At 40.1% G+C, this 23,291-nt stretch overlaps 3 protein-coding genes across 12 annotated transcripts in view; 1 reads left to right on the top strand and 2 right to left on the bottom strand.

Annotated features, from left to right (window-relative positions):
* Nucleotides 1-7,899, top strand: part of LOC140248656 (poly(rC)-binding protein 3-like) — a 471,372-nt gene extending 463,473 nt beyond the window's left edge. For 8 of the 10 annotated variants that reach the window (XM_072329587.1, XM_072329591.1, XM_072329592.1 and 5 more), the window contains one exon: nt 5,819-7,899. In XM_072329587.1, the coding sequence (XP_072185688.1) occupies nt 5,819-5,879 (61 nt within the window). In that variant the 3' untranslated portion in view covers nt 5,880-7,899. Of the gene's footprint in view, nt 89-5,818 lie in introns of those variants that run through there. The other 2 variants (XM_072329597.1, XM_072329596.1) reach the window with 1 other exon arrangement.
* ZNF830 (zinc finger protein 830) lies at nt 3,507-14,733 on the bottom strand. Its single transcript, XM_072329598.1, has 10 exons — nt 14,568-14,733; nt 14,334-14,433; nt 13,884-14,004; nt 12,828-12,867; nt 11,255-11,472; nt 10,060-10,150; nt 9,362-9,425; nt 6,732-6,812; nt 5,310-5,386; nt 3,507-4,179 (listed from the first exon to the last, which is right to left on the bottom strand). The coding sequence occupies exons 1-10, from the start codon at nt 14,687-14,689 to the stop codon at nt 3,996-3,998; spliced, it is 1,098 nt and encodes a 365-aa protein (XP_072185699.1). The 5' UTR covers nt 14,690-14,733; the 3' UTR covers nt 3,507-3,995.
* A 92-nt stretch (nt 14,734-14,825) lies between these two features.
* Nucleotides 14,826-23,254, bottom strand: BAG1 (BAG cochaperone 1). Its single transcript, XM_072329599.1, has 7 exons — nt 23,133-23,254; nt 20,220-20,348; nt 19,973-20,055; nt 19,202-19,315; nt 18,833-18,940; nt 16,447-16,509; nt 14,826-15,978 (listed from the first exon to the last, which is right to left on the bottom strand). The coding sequence occupies exons 1-7, from the start codon at nt 23,173-23,175 to the stop codon at nt 15,889-15,891; spliced, it is 630 nt and encodes a 209-aa protein (XP_072185700.1). The 5' UTR covers nt 23,176-23,254; the 3' UTR covers nt 14,826-15,888.
* Between the last annotated feature and the right edge of the window lie 37 nt (nt 23,255-23,291).

Below are 23,291 nucleotides of genomic sequence, written 5' to 3'. Positions count from 1 at the left end.
TTATCCTGTGCAACCAAAGTTTTTGGCAGTGTAAGCGAGTAGCATCCTTAGTGATACAAACCTAATTCTACAGCCAGCATTGCCTCTCTAAAATCTACACGTATGTCTTTGCACTTATCTTGGGGTTCTCTTCATGGCCCTTGCTGGGTACTTGTGCAGTATATTGCTCTTGTTTGCACTGAAAAATACCGTGCCAAGAGCTGCAATGGATCTGTTACTTGATTTTGAGCCAGGAACTATGATGTACCCAAGATGTGCATATAGATCTGGAAACCCATAGAAGTTAACAGCTTTTTCTGTGAGATGGAGAAAAAGGGCAGTTTACAGAGGAAGATTACAGAATGCTTCATTACATCCCAGCAAGCAGAAAGTACGACTCAGTGATGAATTAGCTATTCAAAATCCTAGGCTGCTTTCAATGATAGGCTGTACCTCATAGAATTCTATGTATGTTATTACTTTTCAAAATACATTTTAAGTTCTTACTCTTCAAGAGAGTACTGAAGATGGTTTTGCAGTGAGGATATCTTTCATTTCCTAAACAGCAAGTGCTGGCTAGCACAAATGGAGAAGGAAAAAAGGGGGGAGGAGGGAGGAAAGAACATTATTGCAGCTCAACACAAAGTAGGTCAGGACTTTGGTGTCCCAGAGAAGCTACTAGGCAAAGGGCAGCAGCAGCTCTGAATTGGCTATGACAGACTGAGATTTAAGCTAGTTTCAGGGGCACATGTGCGTGTTGGGGATAAGCAGGAGTAAAAATAAAGATGTAGAAATCATAAGAAAAAAGGAAATAGATTCTGAGAGCATTTTGTCCAAAATAACACAGGCAGAAATGTGTTAAGACCTAGGCTGATTTTAACTTAATGATTTTAGCTGGGAAAGATTTCTGTATGGCAAGAAAACGTGTCTGAATAGCTCTGATACACAGAACAGGATAACAAAACAGAAGAAGGTAAATCTGGAGGAAAAAACATTGGAATATTATCCTAGATAGATAGAAAACTAAAGCAGATGAAGAAACCAGATGCACCTGATAGAAAAAGGTCACTCCCACACAACTGTGAGCTACCTACTGAAAAGTAATACAACTTCCGCAGCTTTCACATCATCCATTTGTGATATACTCATTAATTGAATCATAGTATCATCATAGTATCATAGTATTGTGCGAGTTGGAAGGGATCTTAGAGATCATCGAGTCCAACTCCCGGGTTTCGAGCCCCCTGTGTAGCGAAGCGGCACTTCTACCCCTGCGCCACAGGGGGGGGATTCGAACCCGGGCCCTCCAGTGCTGCAGGCAGCAGCTTATACCACTGTGCCACTGGGGGCACACTTATCATTTTATAATGGCAGAACTTCTACAAGGACGACTACAGCAGTTAGACTAAACTAGATCACAGGAATTGTTAAGTTCAAAGGACAAGAGAGCAAGAGAGGAGAGGGATTCGAACACAGGTCTCTTATATCCTCCATAAGTACTGTAACCACAAATGAATTACCCAAGACATTAGTGCTTCAGTGCATTTTTGGGAGGAAAGACCTGGTCTAGATGTCTACACAAGGGAATAACTTGCATTTCTTTCCCAGCAAAAAAAAAGCCAGGGTAGTTCTAGGCAACATGATGAAGAGAAGATTAAATGAAGACAGTCTGCTTCACACCAGGAAATTTGGCCCAAAGACACTTCTTAGGGGTACACGAAGATACAGCTTTTCTTGTCATTGGTTCCAGGAAATAACACAATATGGTTTGAATTGCAAAGTTTCTGCATCAGTGCAGTACGCTGTCACCCTGCAGACAAGCACGTGTCTCAAGACAGTAACTGAAGGAGAACTGTCATATTCATCTGATGTTATCTTACAAAAGGGAATTTCCAAAGCATTATATGCTCACATTATTGTTTTTTGAGACAGCTGCAGTGAGAATCTACTGGCTGAATGTCCAATTTCCTACTGTAAAATGTCTTTATTATAAGATAAAAAAGTATGTGCAGGGTTTGAAAATATTGGAGTAATCTACATTTTCCTAAGAAATAGGAATAGCTGTTTTTAGCTCAGTGCTTCTAAGATGACAGAATGCGGGGAATTTTAATTACAGTGGCTTGTAATAAGCAAAACTGGTCTCAGCTCAAACTGAGTTTATTGACCGGAGGACTGACCAAGTTAACGCTAGTGCTCTTTTTACACAGTACTTCTGTTTCTGAAGCAAATGTTAAAATCAGATGCTTCCGAGGAAGGATTACAGTCACATTAACAAATGAGAAGACTGTTTTCATTAGGTCTGTTGCTTTATATTGTTTATGAGCACTTCTGTGCTCTACTGTACCAAATACAGAAGTGCTTGTGGGAAAAGGGTTAAGCCACAGAAGAAGTTAGCACACAAGTTACCTCCACCTGTGATTGTGTACACTACTTGGCAGAGAACATTTGACTACCAGTTAAGTACTTATAACTACCACAGGCTGAGCCTATGGGTACTAACAGCTCCTACAGACAGCAGTATTGGAACCTGCATTGCAAACATAAGCACGTTCATTTTGCCCCCTGAAGTCAATTCACCTGTTTCAAAACCATGTAGCTGGGGAACAGCTCTTAAATTTGAGCTACACCTTTCACTGCTGGACAACTAAGTAAGCATGACAAATTATTTGGTTAATAAACAATTTTCAGGTTTGTTTTCTTAATTTAAAACCTTATTGACTTGTTTTATAATTATTGTATTTAAGGAGAAAAAAAAAAGAGGAGATTAAATTAAGCCGTTCCTTCACTTCCTTACTTTTTGCTTGAAATCACAGACTCACAGCATGGCTGAGCTTGTCAGGGCCCTCCAGATTCACCTGGCCCAACTCCTATCCCAGCAGAGCCACCCAGAGTAGGCCCACGTCCAGGCAGCTGTTGAAGATCTCCAAAGAGTCTCCAAAGGCTCTGGGCAGCTCTACATTATTTATTTTTTCCTGTTTTTTTCAGCAAATATGACATACTTTAGTATATTCAAGTCAAAAATATGCTTAATTTAAAAGCTAAAGGGAGAAAAAAAAAACAAAATCCTAGACCCAACCAAATAGAAGAGACACTCACCAAAGTTCAAGGTAGCTGTTTTTCCTCCATGTCACAGCTTTGTAGCATCTTTTGGTTCTCAACTTTCACTTCCATCTGTATTTATCAGAACATAAATCAATGTTAGATGTTTTCCCTTATTATCTTAGTATAACCTCCAGTATTTACAGCTAAACAAATGATCTTACCTTAGCAGTTTCCAGTGCAGTTATCTTCCTCTCTGGTATTTTATTACGCTTTCAATATTTGGTTATACAAATAGCTGCATCATGTTCCCTTCCCTCTGGTTCAAAGCATGCGAGGTGTAGCCCTTCTGCCTAATACACTACAGCGAGGTATGCCATACTGTGGCCACATTATCAAAAGATACTATGAAGAAAAGTCTTCAGTACTAACTATCAAAGTACACAGTGTGGAAAAGCTGTAGTTCAACAGAAAAACAATGTAAAAGATCCTGAAAAAACAAACATTTTATTGAATGGGTGGGGCCATGGAGAGAATAGAGCTTATGAACTTTTCAGATAACAAATGCCTAGGATTTTTTCCCTATCTACTGCACATGGGAAACCTTTATAAACCATCAGCTTTGCTAGCCCAGTACTTCTATGCACAATGGGCCAAGTCTCCATATATCTAATGTCGGCAGAAACTAGAGGTTCTTGGCTTACTTACTAATCCTATTAAAATACCTCCGGTAGGAAATCAGTTTTATTAATAAGAAAAGTACACTGAATATCATAAAACATTTGCAATATACAGTTTGTACAGTAATACACCATTGTGGATCTACAAAGGTCGGAGCTTCTTTCTTTTTGTATTTTTTTTTTGTATTACACAGTTGGCTCTTTACCATCTCTTAACCTCTTTAAATAAATATTTAACAAACCATTTCACTTCTAATAATGGAAATAACAGTGATAATCAGCCACGTTGCAAAAATGCTACAACAAAGCCCCTTTCACCCGCCAGTCTTGAGACAGCAAATCCTGCAGTTCTTCTTCATCTTCGCTACCAATAGCCTCATCCTCTTTCTCTTGTGTTGCTCTTAATCTCATGGCTTCCTTACATTTCTCCTTTATCAAATCCTGGCGGTTGCGCAGAAGCTCAACACGACGGTAACATTCACTGTTGACAAGTAAACCATTCATTAATATCTGTGGTCTTTTTGTATAATTATTATTATTAACTGTGACGGATCTGCTTCTACAACTTTGAATATAGAAAAGCATGGCAGCTTCCCACCAACTCTTCACTGGAGTCACTCCAGCTGGATTAGCCCACGTGCAACATGCTGTAGGGAACCTGCTTTAACAAGGGGTCACTCTGGATGATCTCTAGAGGTCCTTTCCAACCTCAACCATTCCGTGTGCACGGCAACTATAAGTGCTGGTTCACCTTCTCTATATTAATCAAATAGAAACAGACCAAAGGAGGGGAGAGGTGCGGTAAATTCTCTAGCAATGAGAGGTAGTCCAATGAAACAGTTTCAATATGACCACATATTGGTTTAAGAATAACACAGAACCTCAGTCTTCTTCCACACATCAACATGGCCATTCATTTTGGTATTTTAGTGGTCTCTGAACTAAAGACATAAAGGCATCAGAAGCATTCAGGTACTTTATCAGCTCACTGAGGACTATACTAAAAATTCATTAAGTAAATGAAGGTGCTGAGTTTCAGTTTTCTTCTCACTTAGAAGTTCTTATCCTCAAAATACATTTTTATAACAATAATTCTGGCCATTTTGATAAGATACTTTGTTGAAAAATCAAAGTATCAGCACAATTTAAATCAGTCTTTGGGTTTTTTTCATTCCTGTTCGCTTGGAAGAATCAACAAGGAGAGGTTACTGTCTGTATCCTTCTTCCCATTGTATACCCACAAAATGCTAACCTAACAGGCAGCCAGAGCTCAATGTTTTCCTCAGCCTTCAAATAGGAGTGTCATACTGATTTGATTTTGAATTCACATTTAATCTGAAACAGTCTGCAGTTGAAGGCAGTAAGAACACAAACAGCCTTGAAGAGTTTCAGGAAAAAAAAAATTTATGGTAACAAACTTGAAATTCCTTTGCACCAAAATCGATGTTTTTATCAGGTATTCTGAGGCTAGAGGGAACCTTTCTTTCTCCTTCAAATATTTAGGTAATTAACAAAGGAAGATTAAAAGTTAAAGATGTCTTATCACTCTAGTCAAACAGTGATCCATTACTGCTGAAGAACAAAGTCTAATAGAAAAGCTGATTTACTTACATCTGTTCATCAATTTCACCAATCTGACGATCCAGTCGTCCCTCCTCGTCTTCTTCTGCCACTATTGCTTCTGAAATCTAAACAAGTAAAGCTCTAAGAAAATTCATCCTGAACTCCACTCCTGTTCCTTTCTGACACCTGTTGTCTTCCCTTCCTTCCCTCTACCCAAATCAAGTGCCTCATAACCGTCAACCTGCTATACAAATACACCTTCACAAAAGACTCAAGGCATATACAGGAGGAGACTGGTCTGGTTTAATTACAAATTGAAATGTTTACTCTGAAAACTAAAATTCCAGAGTAGTTTGGTTGCTTTGGGGTTAACCTTTTGAATTTCTCCATACTCCACTATTTGAAACAGCAACAACAAACCACGTGCATTCAAAGACTGAAGTTGAAATTGGAGCTATACCCCAGTACTTGAGACTCAGTTACACAAACCTGTTGAAAGTATTGGTTGAGTTTTCCCTCTGGATCCCAAAGTATTTCTAACATGTTATTTTTTTCAGCATATACTTTCTCAAATCTGAATGTCTGGGAGATGCTATGCAGTCAATGGTCCACGCATAACTGAGAAGATTCCTTCTAAGATGAAGAATCATACGAATGGCTAATGCTAGTAAAATGTACCCACTACTGCTTTTGTATGAATATTTCCTCTGTTTATAGTGCTGAGCGCTTTAAAATGAGCAATGACGATTTTTTTGCACCACTTTCTTAGCAGTTGACGTAGGAGTGATTATTTACAATAAAAAATGTTAAAACTGGCAAATATTCAAGGGAAACACTGAGAACATGACATATCCTTAACGACAGTTTTACATGGTGTAAAAGCAGAGAAAAAGCTGTTCAGGAAGACTTACCATGCAATGCTACACAGTAAAAAAATGGAAGTCGAGAAAAAGTGCGGTCAGCTTCCATCTCACACACACAAACTTTTCTGTCCCCTTCCCAGGTTTTGTGATTCCTTTGCAGTACACTTGAGTTAACCGTAAAACCCAGGTTCCTTACACCTTATAGATCCTTTTCCAAAAAAGACAAACGAGTGGTGGCATTTTTCGTTTGCTTTTTGCTTTTTCCTTCAAGTTTAAAATAACCATCTCATCTAAAGAAGAGCCCACAGTTATGTCTTGTTTGGATACAGAACACTGATCTGAGATACATTATATCTTCTTTAAATGCAGTTTAATAAATGCAACTAAGTATATGATTGACTGGTTCACCATCAGAATTTGTTTTAACTTAATTTTCCTCGAGTGGAAGAACCATTTGCTCATTTATAAAGTGCATTTAATCATACACTGCATTGCAGACAAACAGCTGACAAATGCATGTCAGTCATTTCACGGAGCTGCATGAAACTGTTTTTCTGCTTATCGTGTATAGAACTTAGAATCAATAAAAATAGACTCCATTACTTACTGTGTTGACCTGTCGCATTGCCTTTTGAAATTCATCCCATTCCTTGTCCATCTGATCCTTTGGAGCATCAACTTTTCGCACCTAAAGAACACGAGAACACAGGGCTAGTGATGATTACTGCCCAGCGAGACACTGGAACACTAAAAAACTGGAAAACCAGCACAGGTTGGACTGTGCTCTCAAACAGGTCAGAAAATATAGACATTAGGAAAATGAAATAACTGATATTGTGGTACCACAGCTGTTTTGGAGGAAAAAATCTGAATCTGTTCTTGGATTTAAACAAGAAGCTTGAATTTATTAAACAATAACTGACTAAGAATGGATGGTGTGAGATATCTGGACTAACAAGAACGACTAATCCCATTGGTTTAATGATCTATAATTTTACTATGTAAATTGATAACCTATGAATTCTTCTCCTGTTCAGTCATACATTGAAGCTATCACACAACTCAAAAAGTAGGAAACTAATTGTTTTCTGCATAACCCAAAATTTTAAGTGTTTGGTGTTAGAACAGTCTGACCACATTGCAACTGAATTGATTGGCTAACAGATGAAATAGACAGCTACACAGCACTTTTATCTAAAGATTCCGTAAAGCTTTTTGTTCCATGGTAGACAGCATGGGACTGATAAGTAGGTGCAAGAATTGCTTTAAGGTTCACAAATAAGGTAATCAAACTCAGACTGTGCTTTCAAGTAAATTTGATCATCTACCTGCATAACCAAAACAGCTCAAGGTTAGAAGCTGTGGCATGCTTTGCATGTCAGCAGAGAGATAATGCCTGGCTCTGGACAGGATAGAAACCATATAGCTAGGAGAACTAAGCAGTTTGTACAGAAACACTCATGACATCTTTCCACATTAGCTTTTCTTTTCTTCATTTCTCTTTTTGGTAACACAACAATCATTATCTCAGTAAAGAGGATGGTTTGCTATGTTTGGTTCTGAGTGATTATACAAAATCCAGTAGCATGAATTAAGTTTATAGAATATATTAGAAGCTTCCAGGCAAACTACATATTGGGAAGTCATCATTTCCTTTTTCTGTTTTGTGATTACTTTTATCATGTGTGTATGTACTGTGTTACTATGCATTGTGCTTGTCCTTTGTAATTCATAATTATCTGTATTTCTTACAATAAATTTAAACGCTAAAGATATTCTTTGTCAAACTCAGAATTTATATATATGCTTTCTAAGTTGCTGATGTAAAGAACCAGCACGCACCATGTCCACAGCCTCCTCTCCAAAAAGCCTACACCAATTCCAGAAACAATTATTTTGTAAACGACTTCAAACACACAATCACTGCAGGCACCCCAATGTGACGTCACAAACATTTTCCTTCCCCTTCACGCTAGCTAAACTTAGGGTTGATTAAGAAGAACAGCTGTAAAGCAATGTCAAGAAAGCCTAATGGAACACATACCCACTCATACACGTTATCAGTTAAAGAAATGACTAAGGAAAAGCTCACTAATCACTATCACTACGTCCTCCCAGACATAAGCACACCGTCCTCTCCCTGACAGACGTTCCCACTTTGTACAAGCTTCCCACAGCATGGCGCAACTTCCTATTTACTTTATCTTTTCCAGCTCTTTATCTCAAATAATCAGAAAGTCATTATTCAAACGTATTTACTTCCACCATAGAGCTGTGCGCACGAGTGGTGCTAAAAGAAACCTGCCACAGAAAAGAGACACCTGACCTTGTGATTGTGACAGTGGAACTAAATGAACGTTATTCACCGAATCATATTTCAACTCAGGTAAACCAACAGATAAACCACAGTGTGAACAAGAGAAATACACTCAAGGAAAACAAATTAAACCTTGTGTCAAGAATGCTGTTATTTTGATGGAAAGGACAGGAAAGCCATGGAATCTGTGTTAAATGACACAAAACAACATCACCACCAAAAGAAAAAAAGCTGTATACTTCAAACAGCAACATATATTGCAGTTATTGCTCTGTGCAAGTTGAAGGAAGCCTGAATGAAAGTGACCAAATTCCAAGATTTTAAATGGCAATTTTTTGGAGAATGGCCATGTAATCTTTCCAGAGCATGAAAAAACCCACAGCAATAAAGGATGAGATGAAAGCCACATTCGCTGCTGTAGTCTGCCAGCAATAGAGATTATGCTGCTTGCCATCCTCTATCTGTCCCCATTCCAATAGGTTGCATAATGTCATCGCACATAACTCCTGTGTTTTTCATGGGGTATCTTAGAGGAGAAGATGTATATACACATTGGGAGAAAATATATATACATACTCAATTCAGAAGCAGAGTGGGCGTACAAAAATTAGGTGAAATGCTTTTCCTGGGATGGCTCAAAGAAATAATAGGTGGATGGCCTATGCCTCAATCCAGCATTGAAACTATTTGTTTCACACTGTCGTTCCACAAAGGAACTGCAATTAAAAATACATTCTGAAAGACATTTTAAAACCCTCTACACATTTTTTCATGTCTTTTAATTAATATAGAATAAACTTGCTTAATGATTTTTTTAGATTCTGGTACAACTAATTACTGGCCAAGCATCCTAGAAACCTAGAAAATTATTATAACCCACAGAAATAAATCCAGCAGCAGAAAAAAATCTGCTTACTTACTTTTGCATCCACTTCAGGGTCATCAAAGAACCCTTCTGGCAAAGCCTCAGCAGTGTTCTCTTTCCTGGAATGTTTGATTAAGATTATTCCAAGTTAGCACTTTATTATAACCTCTTTCATTGTGGATTTATAAAACAGTCAAGAATAAAATCCTTAATTCTTATAGAAGGACCAAGAAATGAAGTTTTTTTATGCCTAAACTTTGCCCACAGGATTTTTTTTCTTTGCTTTGGTCTTCACTAACTCGCAGGGAACTGCAGAGATAGGTTTGAACTTCACTGCCAAAACAGGAGCTGTAGCTTAGGATTCCCAAACTATCTGTTTGAGAAATACATATCCAGACATTTTCATACAAGTCTCTACTTTTTAAAGGCCAAACCAATATCTGAAAAAGAGCAGAAGTGAGCTGAAGTGCTCTACAAAACCCATAAACATTTTTCTTTAAACAGTTGAAATCAGACACTAAGCTTCAAAAGCATCATCTATTAAAACTTGCAAATAGAGATGTCTAACGGACACTGTATGACACTGCTCCTATCCCTAGCATGCAACACACTTTCCTATGACATACATACAAGCTATTCCACATGCAATTCAACAATACGACAAATTGTAAAATGACTGCAGTCTGTATTTCCCGGGAGGGTAATGTTTATTAACAGCTGCCAAATTTTACAATATTTCATTTGACTGCTTACCGTTCTACTATCTTCTCTTGCGTCTCTGGTTTCTGTATGGATCCTGAATGCGAAACTACAGGAGCAGCTGTAGTTTTGCTGTCAAAGAAGTCTAAAAGAAAGGACAGAAGCCTATGAGCAGAAAGAACTGCTTAAACTTCTATATAAAACTCTGAGTAGACAGGAATTTAGATTAATACCTTACTGAATCAAGGAAAGATAAGTTACACATTATTCTACTTGACAGCCTCAAGGAATTACAAGAAGCAATAAACCTGCTGAGAAAACACTGCACAATAACAAACCAGACCATCAAAAAAATCTCTCCTTTCTCTCCTCCCATTAGCATACCCCAACCAGCTAACAGCGATAATCAGAAAATTAAACAAGAACCTTTCTGTCATCGATGGAGTCAATAGCAGTCATTGACAGGCAAACAGCAACACTGAAGTTCAACAAAGATACCAGGTGCTGTACCTGGGATGCAGTAATGCCTGACATAGACACAGACTGGGAATGAATGGCTGCAGAGCAGCTCAGCAGGAGGAAACACATGGATGCTGATGCTGGTAGGCTCAGCATGAGCCAGCAGTGTGTCCTTGCAGCCAAGAAGCAAACCACATTATGAGGTGCATGAAACACAGCACAGCCAACAAAGGAAGCGATTCTCCTATTGTATTTAGCACTGCTGCAGCTTCGCCTTGAACACCATGTGCAGGTTTCACAATATAAAAAGGATATTCCAATATGAAAGCACTTGCAGAAGAACAACAGTGCTGCTAATAGGGCTGGAGGACTTGTCCTGTGAGGAGAGGTTGAGGAGACTAAAGCCGTCCAAGTCTGGAACAAAGGCTGAGAACAACCTCATCACTTTTTGCAGCACCCTAATGGGAAGCAGGATGAGGTGCCAGGCTGTGACCTGGTCACTGATGGCAGGACAGGAATGGCATAAAGCTTCCAGGGCAGGGTGAGGCTGGGCATTAGGAAAAATGTCTTTAGCATGAGGGCAGTGAAACAAAGGAGCACACTTCCTAGAGTGATGCCCCATGCTTCTCAGTGTTCAAAAGGTATTTAAAATATATTTTAACTTTTGGTTAGCGCTGAAGAAGTCAGGTAATTGGATTCAATAATCTTTGCAGATCTCTTCCAAATAAACTATTCTACTCTACTCTTACGACACAGCTTCTTCTTACTACACCACCTCATTCATCATTACCTGCAGGCAGAGAATTAGGTATTACTTCTCGAGTTGGAGGTGGAATTTCAGTTTTATGCATAACAGAAGATTTGTTCGGCTGATCTTGTTCCTCTTCTTCTTCTTCCTCTTCATCGTCATCATCATAATATCCTGACAATAAACTGGGACCAGGACCTTTCGAAAACTGTTTGTTTGCATTGTTGTGCTCCGCTTCATCAAAAAAGTCTGCTGGTAGCCTAGTAGAGAATACACAGTGCAACAAAATCAGTTTGTCTCTAGCATCTGCATCCCATTCAGTCTAAAAGACCAAGTTGTTCACACATCCTGTACAGTATGCTAAACCATGCAGTTAACAGTTGTAAGCACTGTCTGAAGGTAATGCGACTGTTGCTTTCTTCTGAAGTTCCCCAGGAATGCTGAGGTTAGTGCTGAAAGATGTTTCCATTACCATATGTGTAACATATAACATATAGTGTTCCATATTGAGAACACTCAATATAAGAAACATTAATAAAAGTATCCTACAACAAAGTGATCTTGGAGGAACGACAGCTTCATTACTTCTACCTGTAGACTTAGGGTTATCTACATCTGTATATCTGCTATTAAATACAAAACTCATAGCTCAGCAGTCACACAAATGTCACTTAAACCTTGAAATCCTTCACGTCTAACACAACTACTCATTTTGGGTTCCTACTGAAGCTCAGAAGCGCAGCCTGAAAGTGCAGGCTCAGCAATGAGAAAAGTCAAGTTTGCTGCAAGTCTCCAAGTCAAATATTATCCTCAGTTGTACCCAAACATAATCAAACATAATCATATTGATCAATCATCATTAATCAACAAACCATTCAAGTGCCAATTTTACACACACACACTCACATGTTAAATTCCAGCGAGGTAAGCATTTTTTAGAGTCAAGGTAACACCACCTAATATCTACACTAAATAACAGTTTACCCTGAGAAAATGTAACCGGAGATCTCAGGTGGCATTTGCCCCCCTCACACTGATGTCCAAACACCATTAGAAGTCTTACATGGGAGTAAGACGCATAAATCCAATCACTAGAATTCAAATGCACTTGTTCCTTTGCAAAAGTTCAAGTGCAAGATAAGTGCTTACATGAATTTTAAGTAAAATTATGTCTTAATGAAGACATGTTAATGACATTTGCTCATGGTTCTTGATACTAAATATTATTTGGAGATATACTAAAAGATTTGCCTTCATTTCAATCATCTATTTGGCAGTACAGTATCATTACAGATTGGAGTGCACACTGCAGTATAATTATTTTCATTACAGTAGACAGCGTAATAATAACACACATTAATCCTTACAAGTCTGATAGTGAGAGCAAAGAGACTTCTGTTTTGTCACAGACACTATAGTTAATACTATCGTTTTCTCATCTGCACAGAAATATTGCCTTATTCGGGAATATACACTTGCATCAGAAACTGAGCAGAAGCAGGAATTTGCTGATTTAATCATTACCCTTGGCTAGGAGAAATGGGGAAGGACAGGATGAGAAGGTTGAAAACCAATACAGGAACAAACAAAACAATACATGGTGCAGTCTACTTACCCAGATGTAGATGTGGATGTATGTGGCTTGTCATCTGTACCTGTAGAACAGTCAAGAGCCAGTTCTTAGAACCCATGCTTTTAAAACAAACTCATTTTGCTAACTACAACAGTAAATTCAGAAAGTTAGAGATTATTATCATCATCTGTCAAGACGTGCAAATTAAACACCCTTTATTATTATCAGGTATGACAAACAGTACAGAGAGTTCCAGTCCTACACATAGAATCATAGAATTGCTCAGGTTGGAAAAGATCTTAAAGATCATCAAGTCCAACCACAACCTAACCATAGTACCCTAACTGTAACTACCCTCTGCTAAATCATGTCTCTGAGCACCACATCCAAAAGGTATTTAAACACATTCAGGGATGGTGACTCAACCACCTCCCTGGGCAGCTTATTCCAGCCTTAGCAACCCTTTCTGTAAAGAAGTTTTTCCTGATATCCAACCCAAACTCCCCCAGCACAACTTGAGGCCACTTCCCCTTGTCCTGTCACCAGACAAGAGACCAACCCCACTCTCACTGTAAGCACCTTTTAGGTATTGGAAGACAGCAATAAGGTCTCCCCTCAGCCTACTTTTCCCCAGACTAAACAGCCCCATTTCTTTCAGTCTCTCCTCATAGTGCACATTCTCCAAGCCCTCCACAAGTCTTTGGACCTGCTCCAGCACCTCCATGTCCTTTCCATACTGAGGTGCCCAAAACTGAAACACACATAAGGTTTTACCTTAAGTTTGTAGTGACTCCTTAGGCTCTTGCACTCATTTAAGCGCAGTGTAATAGTTTGCCTTATGGTACTTAATGTAAGATAGAATAGTAAAAACACCCCACGAATACAAACCACAATGAATATTTTAACTCAGTGGCACAGACGGAATGAGATAAACTACCAAGCAGATCAGTGAACTCATAGAGCAGACTTTTTCCCCTTCCAGCAGCAACAGGTCGACAATAACTCAACAGTCACACAGTGAGCAAAAGAAAATCAAGCACTGAAGATGAAAAACAGCCAGATTCTGACAAGTGCTTGAAAAGTATTTCCCCTCTTTACCTTTTGATCTCTTTAATTGTGTACTTTCTGCATCAGCAGTTTTTCTCTTGACAGGTTGAGACGATGTGCTAGCAGCTGAACCACTCGCTGCCTGCTTTGCACCCTTTAATTCTGCAACTCTCTGTAAAGAAACACTTGGTTTAAGAAGCTTTCCTACCAGGAACGCTTAGCAATCAGCTTAAAACACAATTATATCAGAACACGACGCTTCTAGGGGCTCATGACACGATGTGATGTGGGACGGGAGCAACACACAGAACCTCACAGCCCACCCAGACCCGACCCCTACCGTGGGCAGGCCTGCCACCCAGCAGCTCCGGCTGCCCAAGGCCCGACCCAACGCGGCCTTCAGCGCCTCCAGGAACGCGACGCCCGCAGCCCCCCGGGGAGCGCTTCCCATCGCCTCGCCGTTCACCCACAGGCGACCGGGGGGGACTGACGCCCGCTCACCTCGCGGTGCTGCTTTCCCAGGACGTGAGTCTGCCACAGCAGCTCGCTCTTCACGGGCGTGCTGCACAACGTGCAGCTCAGGTGACCCAGGCTGTTGTACGTGACGACGCCGTTAAGGAAAGAAGCGGTGCTTCTCCGCGTACCTCCCCCCGCCCTCAACGCTACCTCCCTTCCTCCCCTCCGCCGGTAAGAATAGGGGCTGAGAGCCCTCCCCGCCCGGCCCGACGAGGATATTTAGCAAAAGGCGATTCGATCCGCTTCTTGTCCGCGTTCTGCCGCTTCTTCTCGCGCATGAGACGCCGCAGCTCCTCCTGCCGCACCTGCTTCCTCCCCGCGCCCACCCCGGCCGCCGCCATCTTGTCCCAGCAAGCAGAGCGAGGCTGCGGCTCCCCCCCCTTGAGGGCGGGACTAAGGGCAATGGCCGCCCCCAGTCTGGGCGGGATGAAGAGACGGGGGCGGACGGCACGGTTAAATCCCTCTTTTTACCTCCAAGTACCAGATTTTCTGAAGCACTAGGTAAAATCTTCCAGTTAACCCATCTGGCTTTGAGATGTATTAAGGACACCCCCACAGGGCTTCACAAAAAGGGCTACAACTAAGCGTTTCTCCCTGTAACCTTGAAGCGTTGGGATAACACAGCATCACCAGAATAGCTATTCTATAAAAATTTACTCATTACCATAACAGAATCATCACTGCAATCTTTCCAATAAATATAGCACGATGAATTCAGTGAAACCAGAAGAAAAATAAAGAACCTTTCAAAACAGCTCCTTGCTTACACCTTGTTTTAACTGCCCCATTTGTGCATGAGCAGCATAAGTGATCTCATTTCAGTCCTGTCAAGCTATAAAAAACACAGTACGTCAGAATTCCATGTAAATAAACATGTACACTTGTATCGAGAAGCTCATTAACAACTTAAAGCACCATTCAGAATTCAGTACCATACAAGTTACAGTACATTCCATTTATTATGACAATTTAAGGCTAAAATAGGTACGACTCCCTTATAGTCAAGCTTCCTTATATTTATAAATGCATACAAACATTAATATAAACGTGTAGGGTTTTTCTTATTGCTCTGAACCGTCTACTACAATGTTGAGCTTTCCCAGATATTGACTCAGTCTTTTTTTTTCCCCGATCAAGTTGAAATCCTAAAATTGCAACATATGGCACTTGTATGGTTATAGACCTTCTTTCATTTAAGGTGTAAATGAATTCAAAAACGTATCAGAAAATATTGCCCATTGTTGCAAGCTGTGTTACACAGTTAACCAACCAACTGTCCATAAGATACATAATTCACCACAAAGATTATTTCTGCAAGTCTTCGGGAAGGATTTTCTTTTCAAAACAGTAAGCCTAACCAAGTGGCAAACAAGACAACCAGCAAGAAATAATTGACTACTACCAGTCCAAAAGACTGGGCTTTAAAAAAAAAAAAAAAAAAAAAAAAAACAAAAAAGCTGAATACGTGCTCCAAAACAAAGAGCAAACTTTTTTCTTGCTCATAGAGCAATTATGTTCTCTAGTTATGAAGGGTAATGCCTCATTCTGCCAGTGCCAAATTCTTTGACTGTAGCTTGTCCATTTCTTGTCCAATATTTCCTTCCACAGTATCACACTGGGCAAGAAAAGCCTGAAAATAGCAAAAAAATAAGTGTTACAGAGGATGTAACTGCAGCAACGGTAGACAGCTTCTTAAGAACAGAAACTAAAGCTTCCATCATAAAGATGCCAATTCACAGTTCAGTTTTCATTTTTTACTTCTCATAATTTCCTTTACTCAAAATCTAACAGAAACACAGGACTTGATCAGGCAACCTCACTAGTCCAACCCACTGAACTATTTGAGTTAAAACAAAGTTCATAATCAACAATAAGAATCACTAAGCTTCAGACAGGTTTGCACTTTTCAGTGCCTTTCTGTAGCCACAGCTGGGATGGACAGTCACACTCGGTCAAAGCTAAATCATCATTAAATCAAGGATGAGTCTATTTCTCAAGAGTCCAAGTCAGCATGAGCCCCCATCATCCCTGGTACACAACTGTCCTGCAGTAATAAAGAAGAAGGAAGGGATTAAAAAAAAAAAGAGAGAAAACTCACCTGAACCCTTTTCACCAATCCCTTCTTTTTTAGCCTACAATCATTGAAGTTCTCTGGCAGATTCTGCAGTAAAATAAACAAGCTCATGTAGCTTAATGTTGAAGCTAACATATTAAACATACAGCAAAGACTGGATGTGTTAAAGATCAGAATCCTCTCAACAGGCATCTTGAAAACACCTTGTCTGCACAGTGAAGATAATTACCCAAGGACTTAAAAATCATGGATTCAAAGAATGAAGGATACAGCATGCTGACTGTTAACAGCTGAGCCAGCTAATCTACCGCATCTTCAGGTAACATAAAGCAGTAGATTACATACACTGCTTCTGTCTACTCTGGCATGTGTTAACTCCTGCTGAGCATCAAGTTCATTTTATTCATTGAGACTATTAAAACGGATTAATTTCTTACAAACACATTAACTCAAGTACTTGCTAGAATTAGAACATGTCATCAATAACACAGGCATTGCCAGTCTGCTTAACTGCAAGTCTGAGATTCTCCGCAGTTTACTCGTGGAAGGTAACAGATGTGAAGTGGTACATGCTGACAGCTTTTAATTTAATTCAAACTGCGTCACTTTCCACACTCCTTCCACCCAATATGCTCATGTGACGTCAGCTCAGCAATCATTAGATTCCTGGCTTTTTTGTTAAACTGTTTTATTAAATTGGAGTGTTGGTGCAAAAAGTGCTCAGGCTTACACTGTTGTATTTTTTGTTTTCCAAACAGGTAGAACATCCACACAGATTACTCTCATCAAACTCATGCAAACATCATTCGTGTGAACAAAATGCTCTTATTCTGTGGGGAAGAAGCACCTTTGAAAGTAAGTTATCAGGTTATCTCCAGGAATGTGTCAGTCAAAATGTAAATTCTCCCACAGAAGCCTGTTCTGTCTACAATCCTTCATGTATGTTCTGTCATCTTATATCCTTTGGAGTTACAGTGTGAAATGGTTACAGGAGCTGTTACATTTTCAACAATGGTCTAAAATCAGAATTACATCCACCTGGGCACAATGCTTTCACATGGTTCATTTTACAAGCGACACTGCTCTTTACAAACTGTATTTTCTAGCGCAGTGTACTATAGTAAGACTTTGCTCACTGCAGCGCATTAAATCTGAGCGTCTCCTCCCAGTGAGGAGCACATTATGGAAAGATTCTATAATGTTTCTTTCAGAAACTGAATGCTCCAAAGACATTTCCAAACATTTGAAAAGTGAGTTTAATGCTGTGGGTGACTACTCTTCAGACACAAGTTCAAGTTCATAAACAGCAATGAAGGCCTTTGGAGTATTCAGAGCTTTCACAGAGAAAAACAAAGTTTAAAAAATACTACAAGGTAACAGGGGGTATCATAAGAGATCAACAACACGATTTTATGATGATAAAACAAGTCACAAGAAACATTTAGCATGAAGAATATAGTTGATGCATACTACCTCGATCCCATCCTACAGGCTATTTTCAGGATATTACAATACTACCACACATCACCAATGCTGATCAGTTGTAAATAAGGATTTCTGCTGACACTAAAGATCACTTTTGTTATCATTGTTTTTCTTAGTTTCTTTCAGAACTCCAAAACAATGTATAGTATTTCCGTGTATAGCTTTGTTGGTTGGTTGGTTTTTAAACTCACTACCAGTCCTTCAGTTTTCATATTTAATATTAGATAAATTGGCATACTGGGTAAGCACATTAAGTTAATTCTGAAGCTTTCTCATCTAAATACACAGCAGCTTCTTTAAAACAAACCATTAAATGGCAGCTTGTTTTATTTGTGAATGCACAAATGGTAACAACTAGGTAACTGTGCATCTCACTGAAGAGATGACCATATATTTGTCATGAATGAAAAAGTCATCATGATAACAAAGTAATCTCTCCGATCACAGTATTGGTAGCAGACTTCCTGTACATTAGAGGATCATAAGAAGTGTGCAGCGTCATGGCTGTCATTTCACATTTTCCTACTAATCTCAGAAAAGCTTTCATTCACAAAGAAGCTTTTCAGTTTTTTAAAGCCTGTGATCAAGTCAAGCTTTTTCTGTGTTCCCCTGAGATGAGCAGCATGATTTGAGTGCAAGACACCCATTTCATGTCATCTCAAAAGGCTGCTGCCCCAAATGAAGTTTTTCTGTAGAATGGGGATGCATACATAGAAATTAAGGCCACCATTCAGAAATAGATGTTGCCAAGAAGTCTTATGGACACATAAGCGAGCAAGGGCTGGTAATCAAAGAAAAGCCAATTAACTATTTTTGAGAGACAAAATGAATTTGTTCATATTAAAAAATATCAAATAATTTACAGGAAAGATGCACTCGTAAAATTCTGTCTGGTTTTGATTCTTTTCTGTAGTTATTTACTTACAATGGCATCAACCTGTTCCAGGATCTTCATGAACTGCTCTGCAGTTCCTTTTATCCTTTTGTCCAGCTGTTTTAGAGCTTCTGCTTGGAGATCCTTTGCTAAAAACCCCTGATAAAGAAAAAGAGGGAAGAAAATCATTCCACACCTTACAGAACGCTCAGCTTGGAAAAATCTGTCGACACAATACAGCAGAAAACATCTTTTATTGGAGTAGCTTATTACTGACTACTCAAAAACTTAAGCAAGCTTTAGTTTATTGGGGTTTTTTGTTGTTGTTCTCGTTGTTATCTTTTTGTTTTGGGTTTGTTTTTCTAAATATACCTGTGAAACAATTTTGCAAAGACAGAAAAGGACACAAAGCTGGCATACCTTCTGGATACTTGTGAACTCTTTATTAACTTCCTCTAACTTATTAGCTATGTGCTCCACTGACTTCTCCAGATCTTTTAACTTCTTTAATTCAGCTTCTTCTTCTGGACTATTCTGTGTATTCAAAAGTATAATATTCACAACTATGGAACAGATAGAATCACTACGCAACTAAAGGGCAGCAACAGCGGTGATAAGAGACACAAAGCACTGTGGCTATCCTTTCCATAATTTAGCGCCTACCGTATAAGCTTCTCCCAAAACTTAACAAATACAGTAAATGTGACAACGCATATAAACACATTTAATGATACAAATTTGAAGGGAAGATGAAAAGCACAAGCAATTTTTCTGTTGTAGATTTTTTCAGCATCTTGTAAACAGAAGTAACTTACAGCTCAGGTGATACCACCTCATACTCTACTTGGCACAGATCTTTTCGCTGGAAACAATCCAGCAAACTCAATAGCAACAGGGTTTTTTTTTTCCCCATTGGAATAATGAAATGGACAGAAGAGGTCATCAGTGCATGGGAGGCTCATGAGCAGTGACCAGGATCAAATTAGGCAGAAGTCTGCCAATAATGCAATTTCAGAAATATACAAGCTGCAGCACTACTTGCAGTACAACGTGAGACTGAACTCAGCTTTGCCAGTAGGTAAACCAGATTACTTTTATGATATAACCAGTATCTGTTCAGGAACTGAACCATTAACAGAAATCAGGATAACGCATGGTAAAAAAAATAGCAATTCCAAAAGTAACACTAACCCTTTTCCCAATCAACATGACTTTGCAACCATTTTTAACACCAAGTGCTGACAATGGCTGTTCCAATTCTTTCAGAGACTTCCCTAAATGGAAAGGAAGGGAGGGGGGAAAAAAACAATCAAAACATTACTAATTGTAGTTAGTGCTGTACAAACATCTTTTTAAAGACATTCAAAACACAGACAGCTGCAAGTGACTAAGATGAAACCTACTATGTCTTATAAAAACCAATAGATTCATAAATTACCTTTGTATATAAGTTTTTGAAAAGAAACTGGAACGCCAGTGACTTGTTCTATAAGCACAGCCATGTCTTGCAGCGTAGGTTCACCATCTTCCTGTTGAGAAGCAACCTGAATATTGTGTTTTTCATTACCTAATAAAATAAACGAATAAAATAGGTAAAATAAGCGATACTTATTATCTAGAAAATATCACAGGAAAACAGTTCCTAATATTTATTTCCATTAATGTAGAAAGTTCTCAAATCAGCGGTTCCTGCACACTATCTTTATCTTACATTAAAGCCGTCTTAGAATCATAAAATCACCTGGGTTGGAAAAGATCTTTGAGATCATCAAGTCCAACCATCAACCTGAGCTACCAAGTCCCATCACTAAGTCATGTCTCTCAGTGCTGTAACTATGCTATTCTATTGCAACTCCTTGCGACTTACCTCAGCTGAAAATTGTCTCATACTTTGTAATAACCTGAAGAATTGAATTAGAAACATTCTACTGCCACAACATCCCTTCTCCATACCATTCCCAATCTAATTTTAAACAGTGCATGTGGTCTAGACATCCCACAAGGTAAAGCATGAAAGCCCACACCTTCTTGATCTCTTTAACGTCCTACTTATAGGCAACTTCTGATGCTGTAAGTCTTGGGGAACCAGAAATGATTTCTCACTTCCTTTGCTCCCTAGTCTTTAAAAAGGCAAGCAATGCCCACACTGTCTCCTCTCCATCTGAAAGAATTCTCACAGTCCGAATATTATTTTTGCCCATAATACTATGGCTGTGCAGCCTTAACCACCTTGCAAAATCTCATCCTATGTGTCACCTCTCACTCATGGCGCATCCTAATCAAAGTCCCTAAAATTACTTGCAGACAAACAGCAGGAAGTTCTCAGGAGAAAAAAAAAAGGAAGATGCCCATTTATTTCTGCATCACAACAGAAACTTTCCATAACCCTCTGTGCTCCTATGCCTTCAAGGCCAGTCAATTTGAAAGTAACCACAGGAATTAGCCACCGCTGGTTGCAAGGCAAGTTTAGACTGGCACTTTTTAGTTTACAAGAAGAGAAAGCTCCTGAAAAAACACCAGAAAGAAAACTATTCTTACGCCACTAGTTTGAAGTGCATTAATCTTCTGCAAAGAAGAGCACTACAAGTACTGATTTTAGAATGTTCCAGCCTGCCAAGGGTCACATATAAAGCTACACAGGGGCAATAAAAACTTGCAAATGCCTCTAACAGTATTTTTAAACTCCAAAATGGTTTTAAGCTCAAAAATCACAGTAGAGAAACTCCCTCCTAGGTATTTTCCTTAAACAGACCTTCTTCCCCATTTGTTCGGAGGCAAAACAAATGAACAAAAAAACAACACATCAATGAACAGAACGCTTCAGTCCTTATCTTGTTGCGCTTCAAAAGGTTGCTGTGATACATACAGCTTCCTCGTGTAAAGGCTGGGACTGCCAGCATTTGAGGGAAAATCACAGACACGAGGATGAGAACAGCTGAAGTTCACCTGGCAACGGAAACACTTTCAACAACGGATCACGAAAACCACTTTGGGCAGATTGCAACAAAACCTCTACCGTGGATCCACAGAAGAATGAAATCAACAAGGGGTAGATATGGTTATCACAGCTTATCAGCAAACAACGATACCACTTTAAAAGAACTAAGGCATACTTCCACAATCTTTAAGCGTCAATCCAGTATCTTCCACCCAGTAAAGCAATACACAAGGTTGTGCTGCTGTTCTCTTTCTTACTCCTTATTTCCAGCTCTCCCTGTACTCACAACTTTAATACAAAAACTGCCCGAAGCTGAAGTTGCAGATGAAGGGTGCCTTCTATTAGCTAATATTAATAACTAAATAATTACCAAATAACAACTGGAAAGATAAAAATATTTTCCCACTTTTTTCTTTGCAATATCGTTGCCTCCCTAACCTCAAGTCCATACATTCATTCAGCATGCAGGATGGGAAGGTTTAGATTGGATGTCAGGTTCACAGAATCACAGAATCACAGAATTGTAGGGGTTGGAAGGGACCTCTAGAGATCATCGAGTCCAATCCCCTGCCAAAGCAGGCTCCCTACAACACGTTGCACAGGTAGGCATCCAGGCAGGTCTTGAATATCTCCATAGAAGGAGACTCCATCACCTCCCTGGGCAGCCTGTTCCAGTGCTCCGTCACCCTCACTGTAAAGAAATTCTTGTGCACATTCGTGCGGAACTTCCTATGCTGAAGTTTCAGCCCATTTCCCCTAGTCCTGTCCCCACGCACTACTGAAAAGAGACCAGCCTCGCCACTATGGCTCCCACACCTCAGGTATTTATAAACCTGGATCAAGTCCCCTATCAGCCTTCTTTTCTCAAGGCTAAAAGGTTCTCAAGGTTCCGTTCAGTTCTTTACAGAGCGAGTGTTGAGGTGCTGGAACAGGCTGCCCAGAGAGGCTGTGGATGCTCCATTCCTGGAGGCACTGAATTCCAGGTTGGATGGAGCCCTGGGCAGCCTGCTCCACCATCAGATCTGGAGGTTCGCAGCCCTGACTGTGGCAGGCAGGCTGGAATTTGACGATCCTTGTGGTCCCTTCCAACCCAAGCCACTCTATGATTCTCCGAGAGTCCATCAGGTAGCACTGCTTATACAGCACTGCCTTCAGCTCTGACAGGTACCATTTAAATGAAAGCTGCTCCTAGAAGCGATCCTCATTCCGCGTCCTCTGGCAAGGGCAGTCGTGCCCACCTGCAGCAACCCGCAGGAGCATTCGGCCATTGCCTCCCTCCCTCCTGCAGGCCTCTGAGCTCCCCACCACAGCCCGCAGCCACCGGGGCCGCTCCATCCCACCCCGCCAAGCTGCCGCTAATGGTAGAAGCACGACACACCCACCCCACGCCCACCAACTAAGGGCGACTCTTACTGTACGTGACGGTGACAGTAACGGGAGCTCCAGGAACCGCCATCTCGCACCACCACACAGTACTTGTTGGCGGGCGTACGCCCAGTCGCGCTGGTATTGCGTCACTTCCGCCCGAGGCCCCGCCCTCTAAACGCAGTCCAGCTGGCGAGTGACGTCACT

This window comes from Excalfactoria chinensis, chromosome 2 (genome assembly GCF_039878825.1).
Source record: "Excalfactoria chinensis isolate bCotChi1 chromosome 2, bCotChi1.hap2, whole genome shotgun sequence".
In the NCBI taxonomy this organism is placed as follows: Eukaryota; Metazoa; Chordata; class Aves; order Galliformes; family Phasianidae; genus Excalfactoria; species Excalfactoria chinensis.
This window is presented reverse-complemented; position numbering and strand designations above follow the sequence as displayed.